This window comes from Sinocyclocheilus anshuiensis, unplaced genomic scaffold (genome assembly GCF_001515605.1).
Source record: "Sinocyclocheilus anshuiensis isolate Anshui unplaced genomic scaffold, SAMN03320099.WGS_v1.1 scaffold369, whole genome shotgun sequence".
NCBI lineage: Eukaryota > Metazoa > Chordata > Actinopteri > Cypriniformes > Cyprinidae > Sinocyclocheilus > Sinocyclocheilus anshuiensis.
The window spans coordinates 1,548,615-1,570,443 of NW_015540935.1; the positions used below are offsets into that span (position 1 = coordinate 1,548,615).

Here is a 21,829-nt window from a genome sequence, read left to right on the forward strand (position 1 = left end):
CTATGGTTATATAAGCTTATATTACAGTAACAATAAACAATATTGATATCTTTTGAAGTTTCACTAGTAATTATTAACTGGATACTACTTATTGCTATCACTAATATGTATTCAATGTCACAAGTAATAATTGCGTAGATATAGGCCTAGCCACCATCAATTGTTAAATCTAACAAATTACAATATTTGCCATTAATATATTTTCCACAGATTATATTCACTTTCAACTAGTATGTATTCCAGTTGATTGTACCTATACAGTTGTACTACTAGCAATTCATCACCTGTTCATAACTATTCAGATAGTTATTAGTTGCATATATTCCAGTGTTCCTATACTAACTTAACAGACAGACCACATTAGACACCAATGTTCATTCCATTTTGAAATAGCAACATTTTTTGTTCATCTTACTTTTAATTTTTTTATTTATTTAATAATATCAGGGCTATATTGGATTCAATTCAAGTATAGTGCATAACGATAGTGAAACTGAAAGTTAAAAGTGGTTGTTAAAGTAGGATTACTTAGTAATTGAAAAAGTAATAAGTACACTGAATAAACAATTTTCACATCTAGTAAAATTCACAGGTATATTACAAAGAAACATGTAACACATTGAAATGTGAAAATTGCATGCAAAAAGTGAGATAGCTAGTATTTTCTTGTAAATGCTTCGGTGATATTTGTTTTATTTACACTTCGAAAAATCATTTTACAGTGTACTCAGAATAAATGCTAAAACGACTTGCCATAAGACGTGCAAGGGAAGTCTGCACATGTAAATCTTTCAAAAGAGGCATGCATGTTGTGTGGTAGAAGATGCGCGTCCCCCGGATAAACCTGTTCTGGAGGGAGTGACTTGATTCAAGCGCCGTCCAATTATCTGATAGCAGCATTTATCCGCCGCTACAGCCCCGTCTAGTCATCCGCAAGCAGGCGTGAACCGATGTGGACGGAATGTTCGTCTGAATATTTGATCTAACGCAGAGAAAAGAAAAAACGCGTGGGGAAATTCATAACCGGGAGAAGACGCGGCTCCAATCACGCGACCCTATTTTTAGGGCGCTCGCGCCGTGTCTACTATCAGTAATAGTGATTGCGCTCGCGTGAGAGACCGCTTACAAATTTGCGGAGGAAAAAAAAAGGGACGGGAGAGCTCCAGACAAACGGAAACTGTGGCCAGACTCCAGAGGAAGTCAACTGATTTCGCCCTTCTTGATGAGATAGATTTACAAGCTTTGCCCGGCCAGCGTGTCTGTCAGACCGTCTGTCAAAGCAATCAACAGTTGGTGCGAGCGCGCGATTAAAGGGACTTTGCATGCACGAGACGCTTCAGTGATGGGTGTGTGATTTCAGCACCTCAGCAGCCCTATGGACACCCGCTTGCGTGTGACTGAATTGTTCAGTAATATGGAAGACAGACTGTTGCACATCGTGATGCATTGGATGCTTTTGCGTGTTTAGGAGCCTTCATTACAGCAGACTAGAGACACGAGAATGAGCAGTCTATTCACGGCTCCCGGTGCTTTTGCTTTTATTCACGTTTTGCAACTGGTGTAAAAAGACTAGAGAGAGAGAGAATCCCACACAGTCCATCCTTACTGGAATTAAGGGCGCATTGTTGTTTTTCCCTTGACCTTGCCTTTTGACGCTCAAAAGCAGCATGCTAATGATGGAGAGCAGCGGGGTAGACGCGCATCAGGTTGAACTGGACGCCGACTATGAGCCGCACTGCCGCCCGAGGTCGTGCACCTGGCCGCTGCCGTGTCCGGAGGAGGAGAGCCGCGCGCTGCCGGTGAAAGTGGAGCCGCGTAACGTGCCGGCGTGCCGGAGCGGAGGGGCGCCGACGGAGTTCAAGCATCCAGCCGGCGCCCCTGCCCCTATCGCGGCCGCCCCAGCGTGCATGTCCGGCGCCGCGCTGGATGTGGCCGGCCAGCTGCGCAAATCCAAGTCGTCGCGACGGAACGCGTGGGGCAACCAGTCGTACGCGGATCTGATCACGCGTGCCATAGAGAGCACCCCCGAGAAAAGGCTCACCTTATCGCAAATCTACGACTGGATGGTGCGATTTGTGCCCTATTTCAAGGATAAAGGAGACAGCAATAGCTCAGCCGGCTGGAAGGTACGGTTGCCACCTGATCGTATGTGTTAGAATTGCATGTTCTGCGCTCGGCATGTAGGTATCTCGCATTTCACAAAAGGCTGTGCTTCGCTCGTGCCAGATACCTCCATGCATTTGACACGTTGTGGTGAAGGCTGTTCCCTAAATCATGCATTTGAAACGTTTTCAGAGCTTCGAGTTGAACAGGGAGGTGAGCAGACGGGCTAGAGTTCAGTGAGTTCATTGCTCTTACAATATTTTAAATGTACACTATTGGCCGTCTATGACGCAACAATGGCGTTTATGACGCATTGAGCTTGATTATAACGCCGTCAATGAGTTGAGCTGGAGTGCGCGGGTCACCTGGGGGACACATGGGTCCGGCAAGCTTCCCCGCGCGTCGGCCACGCACGCACGCACGCCCGCCTGTCTGTCTGCACTGAGATCTCCAGCACGCACCCTCCTCCTCCCCCTCACTCCCCCGTCTCCTCTTCAGTCCTGACATCCATCCAAAAGACTATGGGAAATAAAATAGGCGGTATAAAATTGTAATTAAAACATTACATAATCGAAGAGGGTTATTTAGTGAAGCAAATGCAACCGCATAATTACACCACATCGGTTGGCAAAAGAATAAACCATGCTGAATATTTCAGCTTTTTTGTGTGTCATATGGTTCAAAAGTTTTAATTAGATCAGATTTGATATTTTGAACTGTATGCACATGCTCTCACAAGCTTCATGGAGAACCCAAGGGACCTCTGTCTGTCTGTCTGTCTGTTTGTCTGTCTGTCTGTCTCTCTCCCGGTTCCCCTCAGCACCGACATCTAAGTTAAAAATTATAGTCAGACACTGAATTTGAATTCTATTTCTCTCTGTGGTTTGTGGCTTTCTGGCAAGCATTTTAGATCACCGAGATCACGTCACAACACATCCAGAATGACAAACAATTATGAAGTGTCTTCTTTCAACTGACTGGAGATATTAGATAAAATACAAAACCTTACAGAATAAATCCAGACGAACATTATATTGTCTGTATTAGGGAACAGAGTTAACATTCTAGAATTATTACAGCTAAAATTTTTAAAATGTATATATTATTTATTTTATTAATTACATTGTTATAACATCAAGATTAATTAATAATATCAATACTAATTTTAAAAAATACATAAAAAAATCTATTGCTCCATTTACTTTTGATTTAAGAGGATGGCATGCTCTTGTTTGGATTCATCTTGTCTCACAAAATGTTTTTTTTTTTGCTTTTCATATGTGTGCAATTGTTGATACACACAGGCCTTTTATTACATCATCAAAACAACAGGAGTTTTTAATATTTCTAAATGGGATATTTACCTCACGCTAGATCCTTGTTTTCTCAGAGGACAAAGAGATGGGCTAAACTAATCTTAAACCTTTAGTTTTAAACTGAAATGAAATCTGGTTTAATTCCTTACATGACTTGTTTGTGCTGCCCAGGCATGCACAGCTGTATGTCGCTCATATGCTCCCATAAGGCCAGAGATTTGATTGGCCGGCAGGAGGAAAAAATGGAGAAAAACAACTTGATTCAATCAAAATAAGGTTGTGGAAAAAAGACCATGCTCACACATGTTGGCCCCATAACATTTGGCGTCGGATTTTAATGCGCATTTAATTCTGACACATGCGGGCCTGTGCGCTTACACAAACGATACACACAAAAACATGCAAACATATTTACTTAGGAATGTGTAGGACCTCCTCAGCACTCTTATACAAGATAGACAGACGGATCTGAAGGTGGTTTGGAGCAAACAGAGATCACACACAGTCAGTGCCATTGAAAGCACTCTTTAATAGCTGTTGAGTAATCCTGTCCGAGAGCGGCTTGTCTAAACTGTGGCAGCCGGTTTCGTGTCTCTCTTTCGAGCCTCGCCGTCTTTGGCATCAATTAGCTGCTATTAATGTGGCGGCTGGGATTATGGCTGTTGTACGGTGGGCTGGAGGGCAGAGAAGAACACGCATGGCTCATTCAAATGACCAATGCTCGCGGTTCACGGAGGGATGCCATGTTGGAGGGTTTTGCTTTCATGTTCACATTCTTTTAAAGTGTCTCTGTGGTATAACATGAGGTTTTCAGATGAGGCATCTGGTATAATTGCACACCAAGAGTGTGTCACATCCTGTTACTGGCTGTTGAGACGTATGCAATCACTAATCAGATTTCCTCAAGCCTTCCAAGTATTTATTGCGTTTATCTGTGATTTAAAAATAAGTAATGGGATGGGGCTTACCGTTAATGCATGCGTGTCTACAGCGGTTTATAGGTTTTTCCAGACACTGAGAATATATACTGGAGATGTTGCCTATAGCTTTATCTATAGCCAAAGTTAAATTCTATAGCTCAGAGGTTGCTTTTAACTTAATGGAGATCTCAGTCATGTGTCATTTAAATACTATTTTTCAGATATTTTTCCTTAAGGAGAAATAAAAAGACACAAATGATAAAGTTGTTGACATACAGTCAGAGTTTAGAGCTATAAAATGAATGTGGATGGAAGAGCTCAAAGCATTCAGTCTGGAAAGAGATTGGTAACTCTATAACTTGTCTTGAGCGTTAATGTGAGAGGAATAGGCATAGAAACTGTAGAAGAGGTAATGAGCACACATAGTAATGAAAGAGTGTGAAACAGACAGAGATAGAGATGAGCAACAGTGGCAGTAATTTGTAATCGTTGACCGGGGCTCCTCAGTCACCCCAGCTGTGGCAGCGCTGGCAGATCTCAGTGCCAGGCTATTTGGCCAGAGCCGGGGTTCAGTTGGATGCCCTCAGCTCTGGAGAAACACTGCCATTGTTACTCCCACAAACACTGTGTAGAAGAAGTGGCTGCAACACAGTCAGCCATACTGGCATCCAGAGGATGATTTGAAGAGTGCTGAATAGTGAAAACTCTGCGTTTACAGCGTGGAAGCTGGAATTTCTTTAGAACTAGATAATAATGACAAATATGCATACATTAATATGACATAGAAATAAATTAAATGATGATTATATATGAGGTTTTTGGAGATGAGATCAGTGGTGAAGATACATGAAAGGAAAAATGTGACCCTGGACCACAAAAGGGTCATAAGGGTCAATTTTTCAAAATTGAGATTTATAGATCATCTGCTGAATAGCTGAATAAATAAGCTTTCCATTGATGTATGGTTTGTTAGGATCGGACAATATTTGGCCAATATACAACTATTTGAAAATCTGGAATCTGAGGGTGCAAAAAAAATCCAAATATTGAGAAAATCATCTTTAAAGTTGTCCAAATGAAGTTCTTAGCAATGCATATTACTAATCAAAATTAAGTTTTGATATATTTACAGTAGGAAATTTACAAAATATATTCATGGAACATGATCAATAATTTTGACCCATACAATGTATTGTTGGCTATTGCTACAAATATACCCCAGCGACTTAAGACTTTAGCTTTTGTGCTCCAGGGTCACAAATTACAAAGGCTTTCTGAGGCTAGTCTTATTCACCTTAGGCAAGTCTATGACCCATCCGATGCATGTTGTACACAAAAATGGCAAAGTCCATTTTGATTGGCTGTAGAGATGTCATTATACCAGCATTGACAATAACCATGATATGTATAGAATGAAATATCAATATAATGTTAGAGCTACAGAAGTAACTCGGTATACCAGTAACGGCATCTGGTTGATTCTCCAACATAGTAGGTGGCAGTATTGCACTAAAATGCTGGTTGTTCCCAATCATAAAATGGAAAAAAAGAAGACACAATGTACTAATACTGCCACATGAATCTATGTCGGAGTAGATGACAGATGACAAATGACAGACGATATTTGCATGTGACGAGTGGGGCGGGGCCGAGGGCCGTGGGAACGGAGCGAGGCCCCGCCCCACTCGTCACAATGCGTCATTAAAAAAAAAAAAAAACCTGACCTCCTCATTTTTAATTAAAATGTTAGAACTGGATCTTCTGGTAAAACAACAGACTTCTCTCTCCAATCATTTAGTCCGTTTAAACTCCGCCCCTCCAAATATGCATCCGTTTTTTTGAGTGCAACAGCCACATTTCAAAATCCAATCAACAACCGATGGTTAGAACCAAGGCCCTGTCCTATGTTTTTTTTTCTTTTTTAATAATCCCATCATAATCAAATGTACGGTACGTCACAATATGAGAGAAAAGATCTATCGTTATTCCATTTCATTGTGACTTTAATGCCGCCTCTCACTGAACTGCAACAGGGACCGGACATTTTGTCTTGCCTTAAATTTCCTGTTTCAAAAGGAAATATGCGATACACACAATGCAATGCATAAATATTTTACATTTTGGTGAATTGGTGGGGAATCCAAATAAATTTGTATAATCTCATTTGCATATCTTTCGCTCCACTGACGGTTAGCTTTAAGGGTGGAGTTAGGGGTGGGCCTTCATGCTTATTTTTTATTTTCCTAAAAATGTTATGTTTTTGTGTGAATCATATTGTACAAATTCATACGAATTTTCCACCAATTTATCAAAACTTTAAAGAATAATGTGTTTATGTTTTTAAAGAGTTATGATCAGTTTGGAATGCGTCCAGATAGGGAAACGAGTTGGGAAACGAGTTGCACTCGTCAAGCCATTTCATTGGGTCTGTAGAGGGCTGTAATGCACTGACTGATGCTGTTTGACATTCTATACATATTATACACATTGATGTGTTGCACCACAGTGCCATTATATAGTTGGATATTATTTGTGCATTATTAATTGCATGTTCTGGAATTGTTTGTTTGCGTGCGTGTGTGAGAGACAGTCTGATGGGATTTCACGTCCAGGGGGGGGGTGTAGCTCTCGTTAATAATTCAGATGAGGCTCGTTATCACGGCAGCACAGATCCTGCTCTGATTCCACCTTAATTAAAGCTATGAAGCTCTGCTCACACACACACACACACTCACATTCCCGGCCTCCACACGCTCACACACACCCTCGAGTGTCACGCGGCCGCTTGCACCTTTTCCTTTCAGAAACACGGTACCGCGATGTTGCTGCAGACTGTGTATTATATTCAGATTCTTTGGTGTGATTTTTCACCTGGACCTGTCGCCCACAGCAGTTCAGCATCAGAATCAAGTAAGTTAGATGAAAGGACAGACGCCTCCGTGACCTCTGACCCCGACCACAGTCTTTTAGATACTCGCTAGAGCCTGTACGCATTAAAGACAATTGACTCTGAAGCCTGGCATGTGCTGCTATCATCAGGTGCTTACATATTTAATCAGACCTTCATAAGATTCCCCCCCACCGGAGCGCTGGGCAAACTGAGATTGATGAGCTGTAATGGGCGAGAGGAGAGCAGCCATGATTAATCACACACACACACACACACACACACTGTTGAGTGTCACACGCCCGCTTGCGCCTTTCCCATTCCTGTGCTTTCAGATAAATGCTACAGTAATGTTGCCGCAGACTATGTATTATATTCAGACTCCTTGGTGTGATTTGTTTCACCTGGTGTCGCCACCCACAGCGGTTCAGCATCAGAATCAAATAAGTTAGATGAAACGTGACCTCTGACCCCGGCGACAGTCTCTTAGATACTTGCTAGAGCCTGTACGCATTAAAGACAATTGACTCTGAAGCCTGGCATGTGCTGCTATTATCAGGTGCTTACATATTTAATCAGATCTTCATAAGACCCCCCCCCCAACCGGAGCTCTGGGAGATTGATGAGCTGTAATGGCCGAGAGGAGAGCAGCCATGATTAATGCATGCGCAGATCTCGCTGCTGCGCTCCAGATCCAGTCGGGCTCTTTCCACTGTATGACTGACCCTCGTCTCACAGAGCAGACTCTGACTGTCGACACTAAGTCTGGTCCACTTTGCAGATTACTCAGGCTCAAAACACCAGCTTAGACAGGAAAAGAGAGTGGGACAGTTAAAGTGAGTGTTTGTCTTTATGTGCTGGATTAATTTCAATTGATTGTACCACAATAATGACCTTTAGATCAGGCAGACGTTAAACTGCTGTACAGAAAACAGAAGTGACAAAATGTGCAGAAATGTACGCAGACATTATTAGATATGACTTGGGTCTTCAATCGTTCAAATGTTTGGTGTCAGACATTTTTTTATTCAGCAATGATGCATTAAATTGATCAATAAAAACATGTATGGTGTTACAAAAGAGTTCAGTTTCAGTATGAAAAAAAAGTGTTCTTTTAAATGTTCTATTCAGCAAGGAATACTGAAAAAAAGTGTTTCATACAAATACTATGAAGCAACTATTTTCAACAATGATAATAATCAGAAATGTATCTTGAGCAGTAAATCAGCATATTAGAATGATTTCTGAAGATCATGTGACACTGAAGACTGGAGTAATGATGCTGAAAAATCTCAGGAAGAAATTATATTTGAACAGATATTCAAACGTTGTTTTAAATTGTAATAATATTTCACGATATTACTGTTTTTACTATATTTTTATTAAAACGTGCTTGGTGACCCCAAATGTGTGAATGATGATAGTGTCTATGGGATCTGTGTTATCGCCTGTAAGGTAAAAATCTTAAATCTAATCTCATATTGAGCTACATAATATGAGGTATAATTAATTTTTGTAACACAAACACTGCAAAAAACTAGTCACCAACCAACCCTTCTATTTGCTCAAGAGGCAGGGGAAGAGCAGGAAACAGGTGACAAAATGACTTTTTGAGTTTATCAAACAACCTCAGTTGCGTCATTCCCAATGCTCAGTCTGACTTCATCCTACAGAATTTCACCAGTCTCATTCAGAACCGAAAGCCATATTGAACCATATTGAAGAGCAATTGGTTTGAGATCAAGGTCTTATTTCTCTTCATGCGAGGTGATTTCTCAAAGGTATTTCTTGTCATGGAAAGACCATGCAAACTGCTTCTCTCTCCACATATTTCATTCTGGAAATATTTGAATATTCACTTTCTGGCTTGTATATTTTATTTGCATAACTAAACGGTAGATAAGCGTGTGTGTCCATGTGCTGATGTGCCTGTGTGTGGTGAAACATTTTTTTTTATGAAGCAGACAGTGTGTGGATTTTGTTTGTCAGTTTGATGAAAATGGGTCAGGATGCAGGCCCGAGCATTTAATATGCTGCCCATGTCACTGCTAACTCTCAGACACGACACATAGCCTGGAATGAACCCTTGTAGCCGCTCTCATTCTCTCACAGTTCCTCTCTCTGGATTTCATGCTTTCTCTTTCTTATGATTTATGTTTTACACAGATCTATGCATATTTTTCGTCCCCCTTTTTCTGAAAGCTTATAAGTGCATTGATTGACACCCTGTCTGCTCACAGTAGCCAATCAGTGCAATAATAAACATTCCTCCCCCTCATTGGAGAAAAGCCATGTTCCACATGAAGGTGCGTGACGCTGTAATCCAAGCGATGATAGTAGTAGACGTAATAATAGAGGAGCGGGATGACTTTCATTTATAAAGCACATTTTTAATGTTTATAATGTCTTTGTAATGTATTAATTATCACGCGCTACAATAAAAAAAGGCAGTGGCTATTTACACTACGTTAAAATAGCAGGATTTTCTGCTATTTATACTACTTATTGAAAATAGTGGCAATTATCTGCACCTCAGTATTGTAGTACATTATAAAATAAATTTAAATAAAATAAATAAATTTATGCATTTAGCAGATGCTTTTATCCAAAGCGACTTACAGTGTATTCAGGCTATACATTTTTTATCAGTATGTGTGTTCCCTGGGAATTGAACCCACGACCTTTGCGCTGCTAACACAGTGCTCTACCACTGAGCCACAGGAAAATAGGATGCAATAATAACTTATTGAATGTAAATTTAAATTTGAATTCAGATTATTAAACGGATGCCACCTAAAGCCCTCCCTACACACCTACCCTAACCCTACCCGATACTTTATTTTCAACTTTTTGATTATTTCCTTAATTTTCATTGAAAATAAATGCTTTTCTGATGTGATTTTAAATTTTAAAAGGGAGAAAAAAAGTTTGCCAAAATGCGGATTCGAACCTGGGTCGATCGCGTCAAAATGAGCACGACACACGCTTTACCACCTGCGCCACCGGAGCTGGCGGCTAATGACTGTCTTTTGTAATGTTGACTAGCCCAATCACACGTTGGTGGGCGGAGTTAATGTAAATAGCCTCTGCCAACAAGGCGGGCTATTTGCACTTAGTGTAAATAGACACTCCGTAAAAAAGAAAACAAGTAGGCCTATACTAATACTAACAGTATATGCGTTTGGTTCGAATATATTTTAGTAGGCTATAAATATGTGGCTATGTTACAGCTCCCACTTTAAGCTCTTGTCTTTTTCTCCTTTTCCATCTCTCCAATCTTATTCTGCTCACAGGTGATTGGAGACAAGTGGATAGCGCACGCCTCCCGCTTTGTTGCAGTTTGCTGATTTTTCTAAAATAACTTCTGTTTTTGCTTTTCAAATAAAAGAGTGGTTTTAGTTTAATATGTTGTAGGCTCATTTATTGGTAATAATATTGATGATAATAAATAATCAAATAACATTGGGCTTGTTTTTGAAGCTGCGGTTGCTTATTTGTCTCCCGAGAGTTGGCAACAGTGTGAACCCGACTTTAGAGGAATCTTTAGGATTCGTTTCAAACTATTATAGAAAAGCCATTAGGAATCTTGAGCATATTCCTTAAAGGGACAGCTCACCCAAAAATGAAAGTTCTGTCACCATTTACTCACCTTCACGTTGTTCCAAACCTGCATGCATTTCTTTCTTTTGTAGAACACAAAAGAAGATATTTTGAAGAATTTTGAGAGTTGACTTCCATTGTACAGAAAAAAAACAAAAAAACACAGGCATTTGACTAAATATTATTTTATGTTTCACAGAAGAAAGAAAGTCATGCCGTTTTGGAATAACAAGAGGTTGAATACTGACACAATTTTTAGACATTGGAATCTAGTGTTCGTTCTCTTTCTATTGCTCTAACATACAAATTCACGCACTTTTTTATAAATTGGTTGAGTTATCTATATTGATTTATAGCTTCACCCCCAAATGTTGACTACATCAAATCCTGGATTCCATCAAGCATCTTTATTGTCTTTGATGGCTTGCCATCGGACTCCTTCAGTGTGTTAATAGTAACATTAATCTGCGTATTAACTAGTGCCAAGGAAAGAGAGATGGAATAGAAAACCATGAGAGAATTAAAAAGAGAAAAAAAAAGACTGTTGGAAGAGGGGTGGTAGAACTGAAATGAGACAGACATGTTCTTGAAACAGTCCTTTTTACTGTTCGAAATGATTTAGATACTATTATTTCATTCGATAACCTCACATTATGACTTTTTTTTCCCCACAAAAATTATACTTATCTAATATTATCAAAAAACAAAGCTATGCATTCTTGTTGTTGTTGTCGTAGTTGTTATACAATGCTAAACATTTGTGCTTGTGAGTAGTGTCCACTTATTTTATTGGAACAAAATAGTTATTTTGCAAATTTGTGTACAACTGTCTACCTAAGGCAGTCCAATTAAATAATGAGTCAAATTAAAGATGTTAAACCTGTGGCTGCAGTTCATTTTAAAATGGAAGGTCAGGTCAAGTGCATTGCATTGAGGAATACAGTATTTCAAGCCTCTTTTGCTTTTCTTCCTGTGATCCGCAGCTGAATTTTCAGCATCATTACACAGTCTTCCGTGTCACATGATCTTCAGAAATCATTCTAATATGCTGATTTGCTGCTCAAGAAACATTTCTGATTATTATCAATGTTGAAAACAGTTGTGCTGCCTATTTTTAATACCATAATACATTATTTTTTTCATAATCCTTTGATGAATAGAAAGTTTAAAATAACAGAATTTATTTAAAATAGTTTTTTTTGTAGCATTGTGTAAGTCTTTACTGTCACCTTTGATCAATTCAGTGTGTGCTTGCTGAATAGAAGAATAAATACATAACTATATATGCATATTGCAGAAATAATAAGAGTAGTATGTTAGTATGCTATTCTGAATGTAGCCAGGGAAAGAGGAAAAAAAACCCCATTAAACTCTTAAAAACCGTGATTGGGAGACACTCAAAGACGTAAACTGAGATGAGTTTGAGAACTGGACGGATATGTGGAGAGACGGCTGTAATTGCGTGACTGTGAACAGTGAGTTCTTCTCCTCTCAAGACAGATGATGAGAAGCCCAAAGCCAGTGGCTGTGTCCAGAATCACATACTACGACTACTCCTACTATTTCTGTATTATATATACTAAGCACAGTATGCAAAATGATGTATGCACAGAATATCTGGATGACCTACTTCGTTTGCCAAAAATTGCAGTATTAAAATATGTGTGGCACACTGTAACCCACAATGCATGTGTTCCAGTCAACCAGAAATAATACAACATCTGTGATTTTTAACTTAGCTGACTTTTTTTTTTTTTGATCATAACAAAAGTTAATATTTTAATACAAAGCTAATTCAAAGAATTTGGAAATGTCTATCATTGCATGGTGTTTCATATACTTCATAAAAATAATATTCATTGCATAGTGAGCAGTATGCTAGCATTCCATTCTGAACAAAGCCTCTCTCTCTCTCTCTCTCTCTCCCTCCCATCTCTGTTAATGATCTTCTCGGCCTGCCGAGCTGAATCTGAGCGATGCCCACCGACAGCGTCACTCAGGCGGAAAGACACACACACAGACATATAGAAGAGAAGAATATCGCAGACCAACATTTATCCAGAATATATGAACGAACCCACACTGAATCTCTCCATCACATGTGCATAAGCAGACCTCAGCAATTCAGCGCATGTGAAGTTCAGACTCTCTAAGTCATGCAAACATACTCGCATAATTGTGCCAGAAAACACACACAAAAAGCCACATATAGTGTACAGAAAGCAACGTGAAGCGGTAGCACAGTGATAACCGACATCGACTCGATATATTATTGTACATGTTCCTTAGTGTTCTCAATGAAATATATGGTAGGGGTCAAAAGTGAGGTCAGATTGTGTGTATTATGACTCAAGACGATGCCACTGTATCTGCTCATTGAAAAAGAATTGATTTAATACAGTTAACATGGCTTGATATCTTCTCACTGGACTCCTTGAGAAGATCAGTGGTTCGTCATATTATAAGGTTTTAGATCAGTTTTAGATGAAGAAAACAGTTCATGTCTCCTAAAACATAGCATCATGTACTCACCATTTTCATCGTACCAAGCCCATATGAATGCGTTCTTCTGTGGAAGACAAAAGCAGACATTATTCACATGTTCTTACAATGAATGTGAATGTGTTTTGAGACTGTTGAGCTTCAAAAATGACTAAAGGTTACTATAAAAGTACCATAAATCTGCTATTATGCCAAGTCTTCTAAAGTCATGATAGCTGTGTGAGAAACAGACTGATATCTAAATTACTGTACACTGAAGATCTTCCCCTCTTTTGAAACTCACAAATCTCTTTTGCGCTTGTGCATATTCACATTTTGCGCAAAGTTGGAATATTTTCATACTGCAGTAGTGTGTTGAATATATATATATATATATATATATATATGATGAAACTTTGTAGCATTATTTTTCTAATGGAACATATTCAAAAGAAATATGCCAGTCACTCACAACACAAGCAAAATTAAAGAGAATTTTTCACTAAAGAGTTTTCTAAAGTGTAGGTGGCGTCTGTAATGTCATAGTATTTGAATGAAAAATTAAAACAATTATATGTATGTCAACCCTAAGATTATAAAACCGGAGAATAATACACTGTTTTGTGACAAGAAATATTTTGTCTATAGGTCTTTAGGAGTCTGTCCAGTCATAGATGTATATTAAGTGATATGCGAGTGTGAATGCGCTAGAGGCTGTTGAATATTCACAGTGTGTGTGTGTGTGTGTGTGTGTACAGACTTCAGCTTTTTAATGAAGTTCTCCGTTAAGTCTCCCAAAGACTCCGCATTCCTCATACCCCCCCTCCATACACCCCCCCGAGCGCAAACACACAACTAAATGAAACACTTAAAACACACATTCCAAGCATCCTCATTAGCAATTCATGAGCTGAGTCTCATTAGACACTAAGTTTTAGCGCGGGCCTCTGAAGTCGATGGCTAGAGCTGTTATTAATATTTCATATGTCTTCCCATTGAGGAGCTAAAAAAAACAGAAGTTGCTTCGCTTTGGCTACAAAGTCGCTCGAGCTCTCCTCTTTTACCCCTCTTCCTCTATTTTCCCTTCTTTTTCCCCCTTCGTTAGACTGCTTTTATGCACTGCCTCTTTCTTCGGCGCTCCATCTCTCCGCCCCTCTCTCAGTGCACAGACCCTAACTCAAACTGACTTAATTGGGCTGTCTTTGTTCGAAGAAATGTGGACCTACCTTACTTTTCCCATAGATTCAGACCAAAGATTGAGACGTAACCCATAGGAAAGAAAAAAAATCACAAATGAGATCTCTTTAATATCTCTAAAAAAGTCATCTCGGATGTGTCTCCTCCAGCATTTCAGAAAATATCTATAAAAATGTCTCAAAATGTTTGGCAAGATACCAAAGTCTGCAATCAAGAGTCATTAGAGATCTAAAATGAACATTTGTCATCAGATGAACGGAGCTGCTATACACATTCATTATATTCAGTTATTACACGGCTCTGTGGATTCTGATTGGTCAGTCGCGACATTCCGAGGTATGTTATCTCGTTGCCTCGACAACAACCGGTAAAAACTAATAACACAGGCTGATCCGGGTAACTGAAGTCGGCACTGTACTCTTGCCAGGAACAGTTTTTCTTGGTGGAAGCTTTGTGTTTGTTTAGCTAATAAAATATTAAAACTCGATTCAAAATTGTGTACAATTACCTGTATTTAATTATGTCATCCTGGTATCGCGGACTAGCTCTCTGGTTTCATATAAACGCAGCTGCTGCCATTTTGCTACGATTGTTTTGTACGCTGTAATGGATTATAAGATAACTAACAAACTGGTAAGATTTTAAAACATTTTAAATGTTTTTTTTTTTTAATCTTTTATAGCCATGATTATGTATGTGGTGAAATGTTGTGTAACTGCGCTGTATCTCTTAAATGTCCGTCTAGTTTGAACTTGCCGCTTGTTAGCAACTGTGTTCACGGAAGCTTTGCGTTCAAATATTTCAAGTCAAATCAATATTTACTGTCTAATTATTTACTTATGTGGCAAGTAGCCATGTAATAAGCGGGATAGTGTACATCCAGCCAGTTTGTATTCGCAGAACAACCCCCTTTAGGGTGATACAAGACCCCTCCCTGTTGGGGGTTATTCTGCGATAACAACCGGCTGGATGTACATTCTCCCTTACTTGTTAAATCTGATGTCACATGTAATCGTTTACGGCTCAGAGTGCGTTATCAGATCCCAGAAGCAATCAAAAATGGTGCTAATATACACTCACTACCGAAAAATCTTGATCCTAAACTTTATCTCAATACTGAAATCTCAAGTGGCCAGACAGTGATTCATCTCTTCTGAATCATTCAAATATTGGTGTATGGGACGTCATTAGCCCGGAGACTATAGCGTACACTATACACTTTTGATAGGTTATGGCACTTTTCCACTTCATGGTACGGCACGGTACGGTTCACTTTTGGGGGTTTTCCACTGGGTACAGTACCTAGTACCTGGTACTTTTTTTAGTACCACCTCGGTTGAGGTTCCAAGTGAACCGTACCGTTACCAAAACGTGACGTGCAAACTCTGCTGATCACGGATTGGCCGGAGAGAATCGTCACTACCTGCGTCACTGAACTTGCGACACAAACACAACAGAACCGCTAGATTTAAATCCGCACAGCCAGCGAAGGATCGAACGCAACTGTTTTGAACGAGCACACCTTTATTTAACAACCAAAAATGGCTGTTCCGTGGTCTGTTGAGGAAGTACAGGCGTTCCTCTCGTTGATAGCAGAGGAGCGGATCCAGCGAGAGCTTGATGGGGCGACGCGGAATGAAAAAGAAGAGTCGCGGCAGTAGAGGCGGCACAACTATAACAACATGTGAATAATCCTGCCCACTCTAAAGCGGTACTGAACTGCAGTAGAAAAGCAAACCGAGCCGAGCCGTGCCGTACTGAGCCGTGCCGAGCTGAGTCGTACAACGCAGTGGAAAAGCGCCAATAGTTTAAATGAAAAGTGCTTGTGAATGACTAGTAGTAGTAGTATAGGCTTGGACCTGGAAACAGTATTCAACATGTCACACCTTAACAAGTGGGTAGCTCTATCTTCTTAGCCTGTCAACCAATGTCTTGTTTGTGCCTGCATTTCTTAAAATAAACTTTAGGAGAAATGTTGGAGACAACTTGTAAATTAAGCATGTCTGAGAACTGTTTTCGGGAAAATTCTTTCTTGTATCCCAGCCTAATGTGCAGAGACAATGTTAAGCAAGCCATTGAAGCAAAGTCGGTTTTCCCCAAAAATCTCAGTGGTGCATTCAAAACATTGCTCTTATTGTTTAAAAATCCTGACCAGGGCTGAGTTTCCCCAAAATATCGCAAGCAAAAAGTAGATAGTTGAAACCATTGGCTAGTGATGCAGTGGTCTCAACAATCAACTTAGACTTACAATGCTTTGGGAGATGAAGCCCAGGCTGACACCTCAACACCAACTCAAAAAATGGTGCGAGTTTGGGGCTGGTCTGTCTGCTGACGGGCCAGTGGCAGACGGCAACATATTTGAAAACAATCATTATTTTTGCAGTTCCATTGCATTCGGAATAATGGAATGACGGAACTCTATTGGGACGAAGTCAATAGCAGACATAGAGCAGAGCGGCATTCAGGTTGAATTAGAGAGATTCAGCTAATGTGGGAGAATCCCAAGTGAACCCTTTAACCCCTCTGAAGAGGTTGGGGGGAACAGAGGGGCTCGGGCACGGCAGACACGCTGTGCTCTGGAAATAAACACATGCATGAATAAGTTAATAGTGGTCATGTCTCGAAATGTGTGCATGAAACAAATGAACGAATATGTGCGCGTGTGTCCGTGTGGAATGCCAGACTCCCGTTCTTGACAGACGCCACATTCCCTGCGAATGAGAAACAGACCCGGACAGAGGGATGAGAGACAGATAGATGTCTTTAACAGCCTGATTCGAGTCTGTGCGCAGCCGAGGAAAGAATTCCGAGAGCCCCCTCCTTCCCAAACCAACTTTATTCCCACTTTATCTGTGGGAGAATATGTGCCAGTGCTCCTCTGTCTCTCATTTAAACAGCACTGTCATGAGAGCCGTAATCTGTGGGAGAATATGTGGCAGTGCTCCTCTGTCTCTCATTTAAACAGTGCTGTCACGAGAGCCATAATCAAACCGAAAAACCTCCCAAAGGCAGAAGAGCAAGGAACCAATTGTGATCTAACGGCAGCCAAAAAACCCATTTACATCTGAGACAGAAGATTCACTGGGTTTCTCTCCTCATTTGACCCTCTTCTCCTGAGCGTGATCAATATCTTCTCCTTCGTCTTCCCACATTTTCGGTTGTCGTCTCGTTCCAGGATGTTGTTTCCAGAGCAGCACTGCTGCAATTTTGCAGGGGTGTTGATTTTTGTTGCAATGTTGTTTCTTGCGTCTCCCCTGAATTTGTGTTTAATGAATCTTTTGCGCAGTGCTGCATAATTAATTTGTATTCTGTCAAGTCTTTTATCAGACACACCTGTTATGACACGTCGCTTATATCAGGTGTAGATTTGATAAATGGGAGCTGTGATGTGCTGTAGCACTCAATGAGGAAGCACGGAATCCAGTGTGAGAAACTTCCCAAAAGCCAGGCGGGTGTTAGGGTACTTTAACAAGCGGGGCCGGGTCGCTTTGTGACACAGTACATGCTGGGAGGTGGCGTTCGGTGCGCTTGAGTGTTCGCTTGGAACAATTAGAGGTAGTTTGCGGCCATCTTGTGCAGTTGCCGGCAGACTAGCACAATAGGATGCGGCACGGTAAGCCGGCGAGTCGTTTCATGGGAAAGAGCGCCTGAAAATGGCGCTCCGGAAGGCGTCCTCGCTCAGTCTCTTTACAAGCGCCTCTTTTATTTTCCCTCTTTCGAACTCTATCAATTTTCTCAGCACATTCTCTCCCCTGGTTTTGTGGTTTGTCTGCCACCCCTCCTCCATTGCTACCCTGCTTGCTGTGTTCTTTATAAAGTCTTTCTCTTTCAACATCATACCCATACACCCCCAACACACCCTCACACGCACTCTGACTCTCCTGCATTCAATTCCCTGTCTTCCTTTCTTTCTTTCTGTCTTTCTCTGCCTACTATGGTCAGGTCTCATGGGGAAAGACAGTTGGCAGGAAGCAGGCTTGCTGCCATAGCAACAGGATCACTCCCTCTCCCACAGGTCTCCTTAGCAACCGGTAGCTTGGCATTGTTGTAATGAGCAGACCCTATGTGCCAGGCTAACAGAGCACGAGTGTGTGTGTGTGCATGTATGTAACCGAGTGCATATTTATATGCTATGTCTTATTGTGAAAAAGGGCTGTGAGATCCATGGCGTTTTTGGGTCTGTTTTGTGTATTCAAATCATATATTGTCTTTATAGGAGTCTTTTGTCCTTTTTCATCAACTTGCATATTAAAGGATACATCTTAAACACATTAATGTAGCAGGTTTTAATTAACAATCATGTGACCAGGTGCTTCCCAATCTGTTTGGGGTTTGATTAAAGCGATCAGCTCAATCCATGCCCTGCAACCGAAATAATTGATGCGTGACTTAATTAATGATTTACTAATTAATTGTGCATGCTCTGCCTAGAACAGAGGATGACTTTGTGCTCGATGATAAAGTCAGTCATAGTTGTGCACACTCGTGTTTTTGCTTGCGGAGAGAGCAGCAACACAAAAGACTAAAGAAATGCCATTTGTTTGTTATCAATCAGTAGGCTACGTTTTTTTCCTACACATTCTCTCACTTTTATTTACCTTCATAGTTAAAAATTTGGTCAATTTTATGAGTTATTCAAATGTAATTCAATTACTCGTGCATCAAAACCCACACTGCAAAAAATAATTTTATTAATCTGTATTTTTGTCCTATTGTTTCAGTAAAAAAACATTCAAACAATCTTAAATTAAGATAAATAGTAACACTTTACCTTAAGGACCGATTCTCAATATTAACTAGCATGCATAACATATTGGCGGTTTATTAGGGCTTATAAAGCACATATTAATGCCTTATTCTGCATTAAAATATTCTAGATCCCTTAAACCTACCTAAACGTAACAACTACCTTAATAAGCAGCAACTTAGGCATAGTTAATAGTTGGTCAATAGTGAGAATTGGACTTTAAAATAAAGTGTGACCAGATAAATTTATTATAATCAAGATTATAATATTAATAAGTATTTTTCATACTTTATTATATTTTAAGTAAAACATAAATTTGGTTATATTTGTACTTAACACATGAAGAAAAACATTGCCAGTGGGGTAAGCAAAATAAGTTTTCATATATTATGCAATTTTGCTTCTCATGTGAATTTTATCTTGCTTTAAGGATATTCAGATTGGTTTAATGGGAAAAAAACAAAAACAAATACTTATTAATATATATATAAATTATAAATAATATATTAAACTGTGTACAATTATTTAATATAATTGTATGTTGTTTTATCACAGCAAAGTTTATATCACAAGAAGAGGTGTGCATCTGTGCATAGGACCCAGGTGTAAGACAGTTCTTCTAAGTCTGTGCGATCTCCCACAGGTGTCTGTACTCTCCACCTGTTGTGTGAAAGCTTAGCTAGGGATCGTCATCATTTCAGGCTGACGCTGCTCTTAGTGCTGCCCCAGTCTGGGCTGCATGCCACGCGACGACCGGGCAAACGTATGCCAGGGGGCGGCTGTGCTATGCCATGCCCTGCTACGCAATGGCGAAGAACTGGCTTTTATGCCCTGAAGGTCTGGTCAGTTCTGGCATGCAGGGTGGATTTTCCGATCCGATGCACCGCTCTCAGATGCTCCTTAATCTGCCTGCTCTATTTTTAAACCTCCCTCCCCTCTTTTTGCTCTGTCCGTCCATCCTTCACTTCCTCCCACTCCCCCTCCCGCCCTCAGGCTCTCCCCGTTCCCAGGGAACTTGGCCCAGCTCACCCAGCAGCTCCAATTAGAGCTCGGTCCAAGGGGATGGAGCGCACTAGCTGGCTGCTCCCACCTACAGGTCCCCAGGGGCCCCGGCTTCTTTTCCGTGGCCAGTCTACCTCTCTCAGGTTAGGCTAAAGCTCCAGACGTGTGCCCTCCCTTCCCCTGGTCCCTCTGGTGGGTGGGCATTCCACAGGGAAGAGAGCGGAGAGAGAGGCCTTCTGTCGCCAAAGCATTGGCTGTAATGATGGCACTGCTCTGTTTTTAGAATATGAATGCTGGGCCTCCATCATTAACAATGTCTAATTTGAAGACAAAACATTAAAGGTTCAGCCAAAAATGAAAATTCTGTTATTTACTCTCCGTTATGTCATCCTAAACTCAAATGCTCTTATTTTTTTTTCCAAGGATCACCAAAGCAGATTTTTCAAGAGATTGTTATAAAGCTCTTTTCCATATCTCGACATTTTATGGAAAACAGTGACTAAGACGGAAAAACTCCACTGCAGCTTTCAAACGGCATTTTCCAGTCCACATATTTAAACTGGCACACCACGTTCAGTTATGACATGCAACAACCAGTGGGGTTTTGGGAGTACTGTAATGATGTCAGACTTTGTGTGACAGGTCAGTTTGACATTTTAGCTGAAGATTATGAACAATGATGAATAACGACTTAAATTTCAGTATGTTCCCCATACAAATCTATCGTATGACTTCAGAAGACTCTGAATGTAGCATGTTAAGGCTGTAATACACTGAACAGATTTCAAAGTCCCACTGAAGTGCCTTGAAACACACAGCGTTGTTCAGTATATTGACATAATTTCCACTGAAACGGGAAGTTAGGGCTCATCCCTGTATTTAGCCAGTAGTGTTTTGTTTATTTCACAGCCCAGCAAAGCAGCACTTGACAGCTTGTGACAGCTACAGTTAAAAACAAAAACTTTAGTTTTAATTTAATACATTTAATATAGAACTGGTGAACTAACCAACTGAAAACAAAAATAACGACTTTATTCCACATTTTCTTCTCTACTGCGTCACTTGTGGATGCGTGTTCACGACAGTATCATGACGCGAGCGTGTGGCGGCGCCGGCTGGGTCAGCTTGTTGCTAGGAGACACATGACAAATGAAAACAACATGTGTCGGCTCAAAATAGCAAACCTGTTTGATACCCTTTGATCAAAGTCTGAAGCTAAAAAAATGGACTCATCATATACCTTGTGATTTTCCAGGAAACCTGTCAACTCAAATCTGCAGACTGGTTCTGGACTTTCGGCAACTAGCATCAACTTGTCCAGACTGTAAATGGGGACAAAATCTGGGCAAATGTTGTGTAGTGTATTCCAGCGTTTAGTCGTATGGAGTGTTTTGTAACAGACGTGGCTGGAACAACATGGGAGCCTAATAAAGACTACAATAAAGAACACAAACTCGAATAATGTTTTACTTAAAGGGGTCATATGCTGCGATTTAAATTTTAAATCTGCTTGTGTTACAAGCTCTTGGTGCATAAAGAAGATCTGTAAAGTTGCAAAGACTAAAGTCTAAAGTCT

At 40.3% G+C, this 21,829-nt stretch overlaps 1 protein-coding gene across 1 annotated transcript in view; it reads left to right on the top strand.

Annotated features, from left to right (window-relative positions):
* Window positions 1-896: 896 nt before the first annotated feature.
* The window catches only part of LOC107689548 (forkhead box protein O6-like), a 33,555-nt gene continuing 12,622 nt past the window's right edge, over window positions 897-21,829 (top strand). The window contains exon 1 of the mRNA XM_016487569.1: window positions 897-2,126. Within this exon, the coding sequence (XP_016343055.1) occupies window positions 1,668-2,126 (459 nt within the window). The 5' untranslated portion in view covers window positions 897-1,667. The remainder of the gene's footprint in view (window positions 2,127-21,829) is intronic.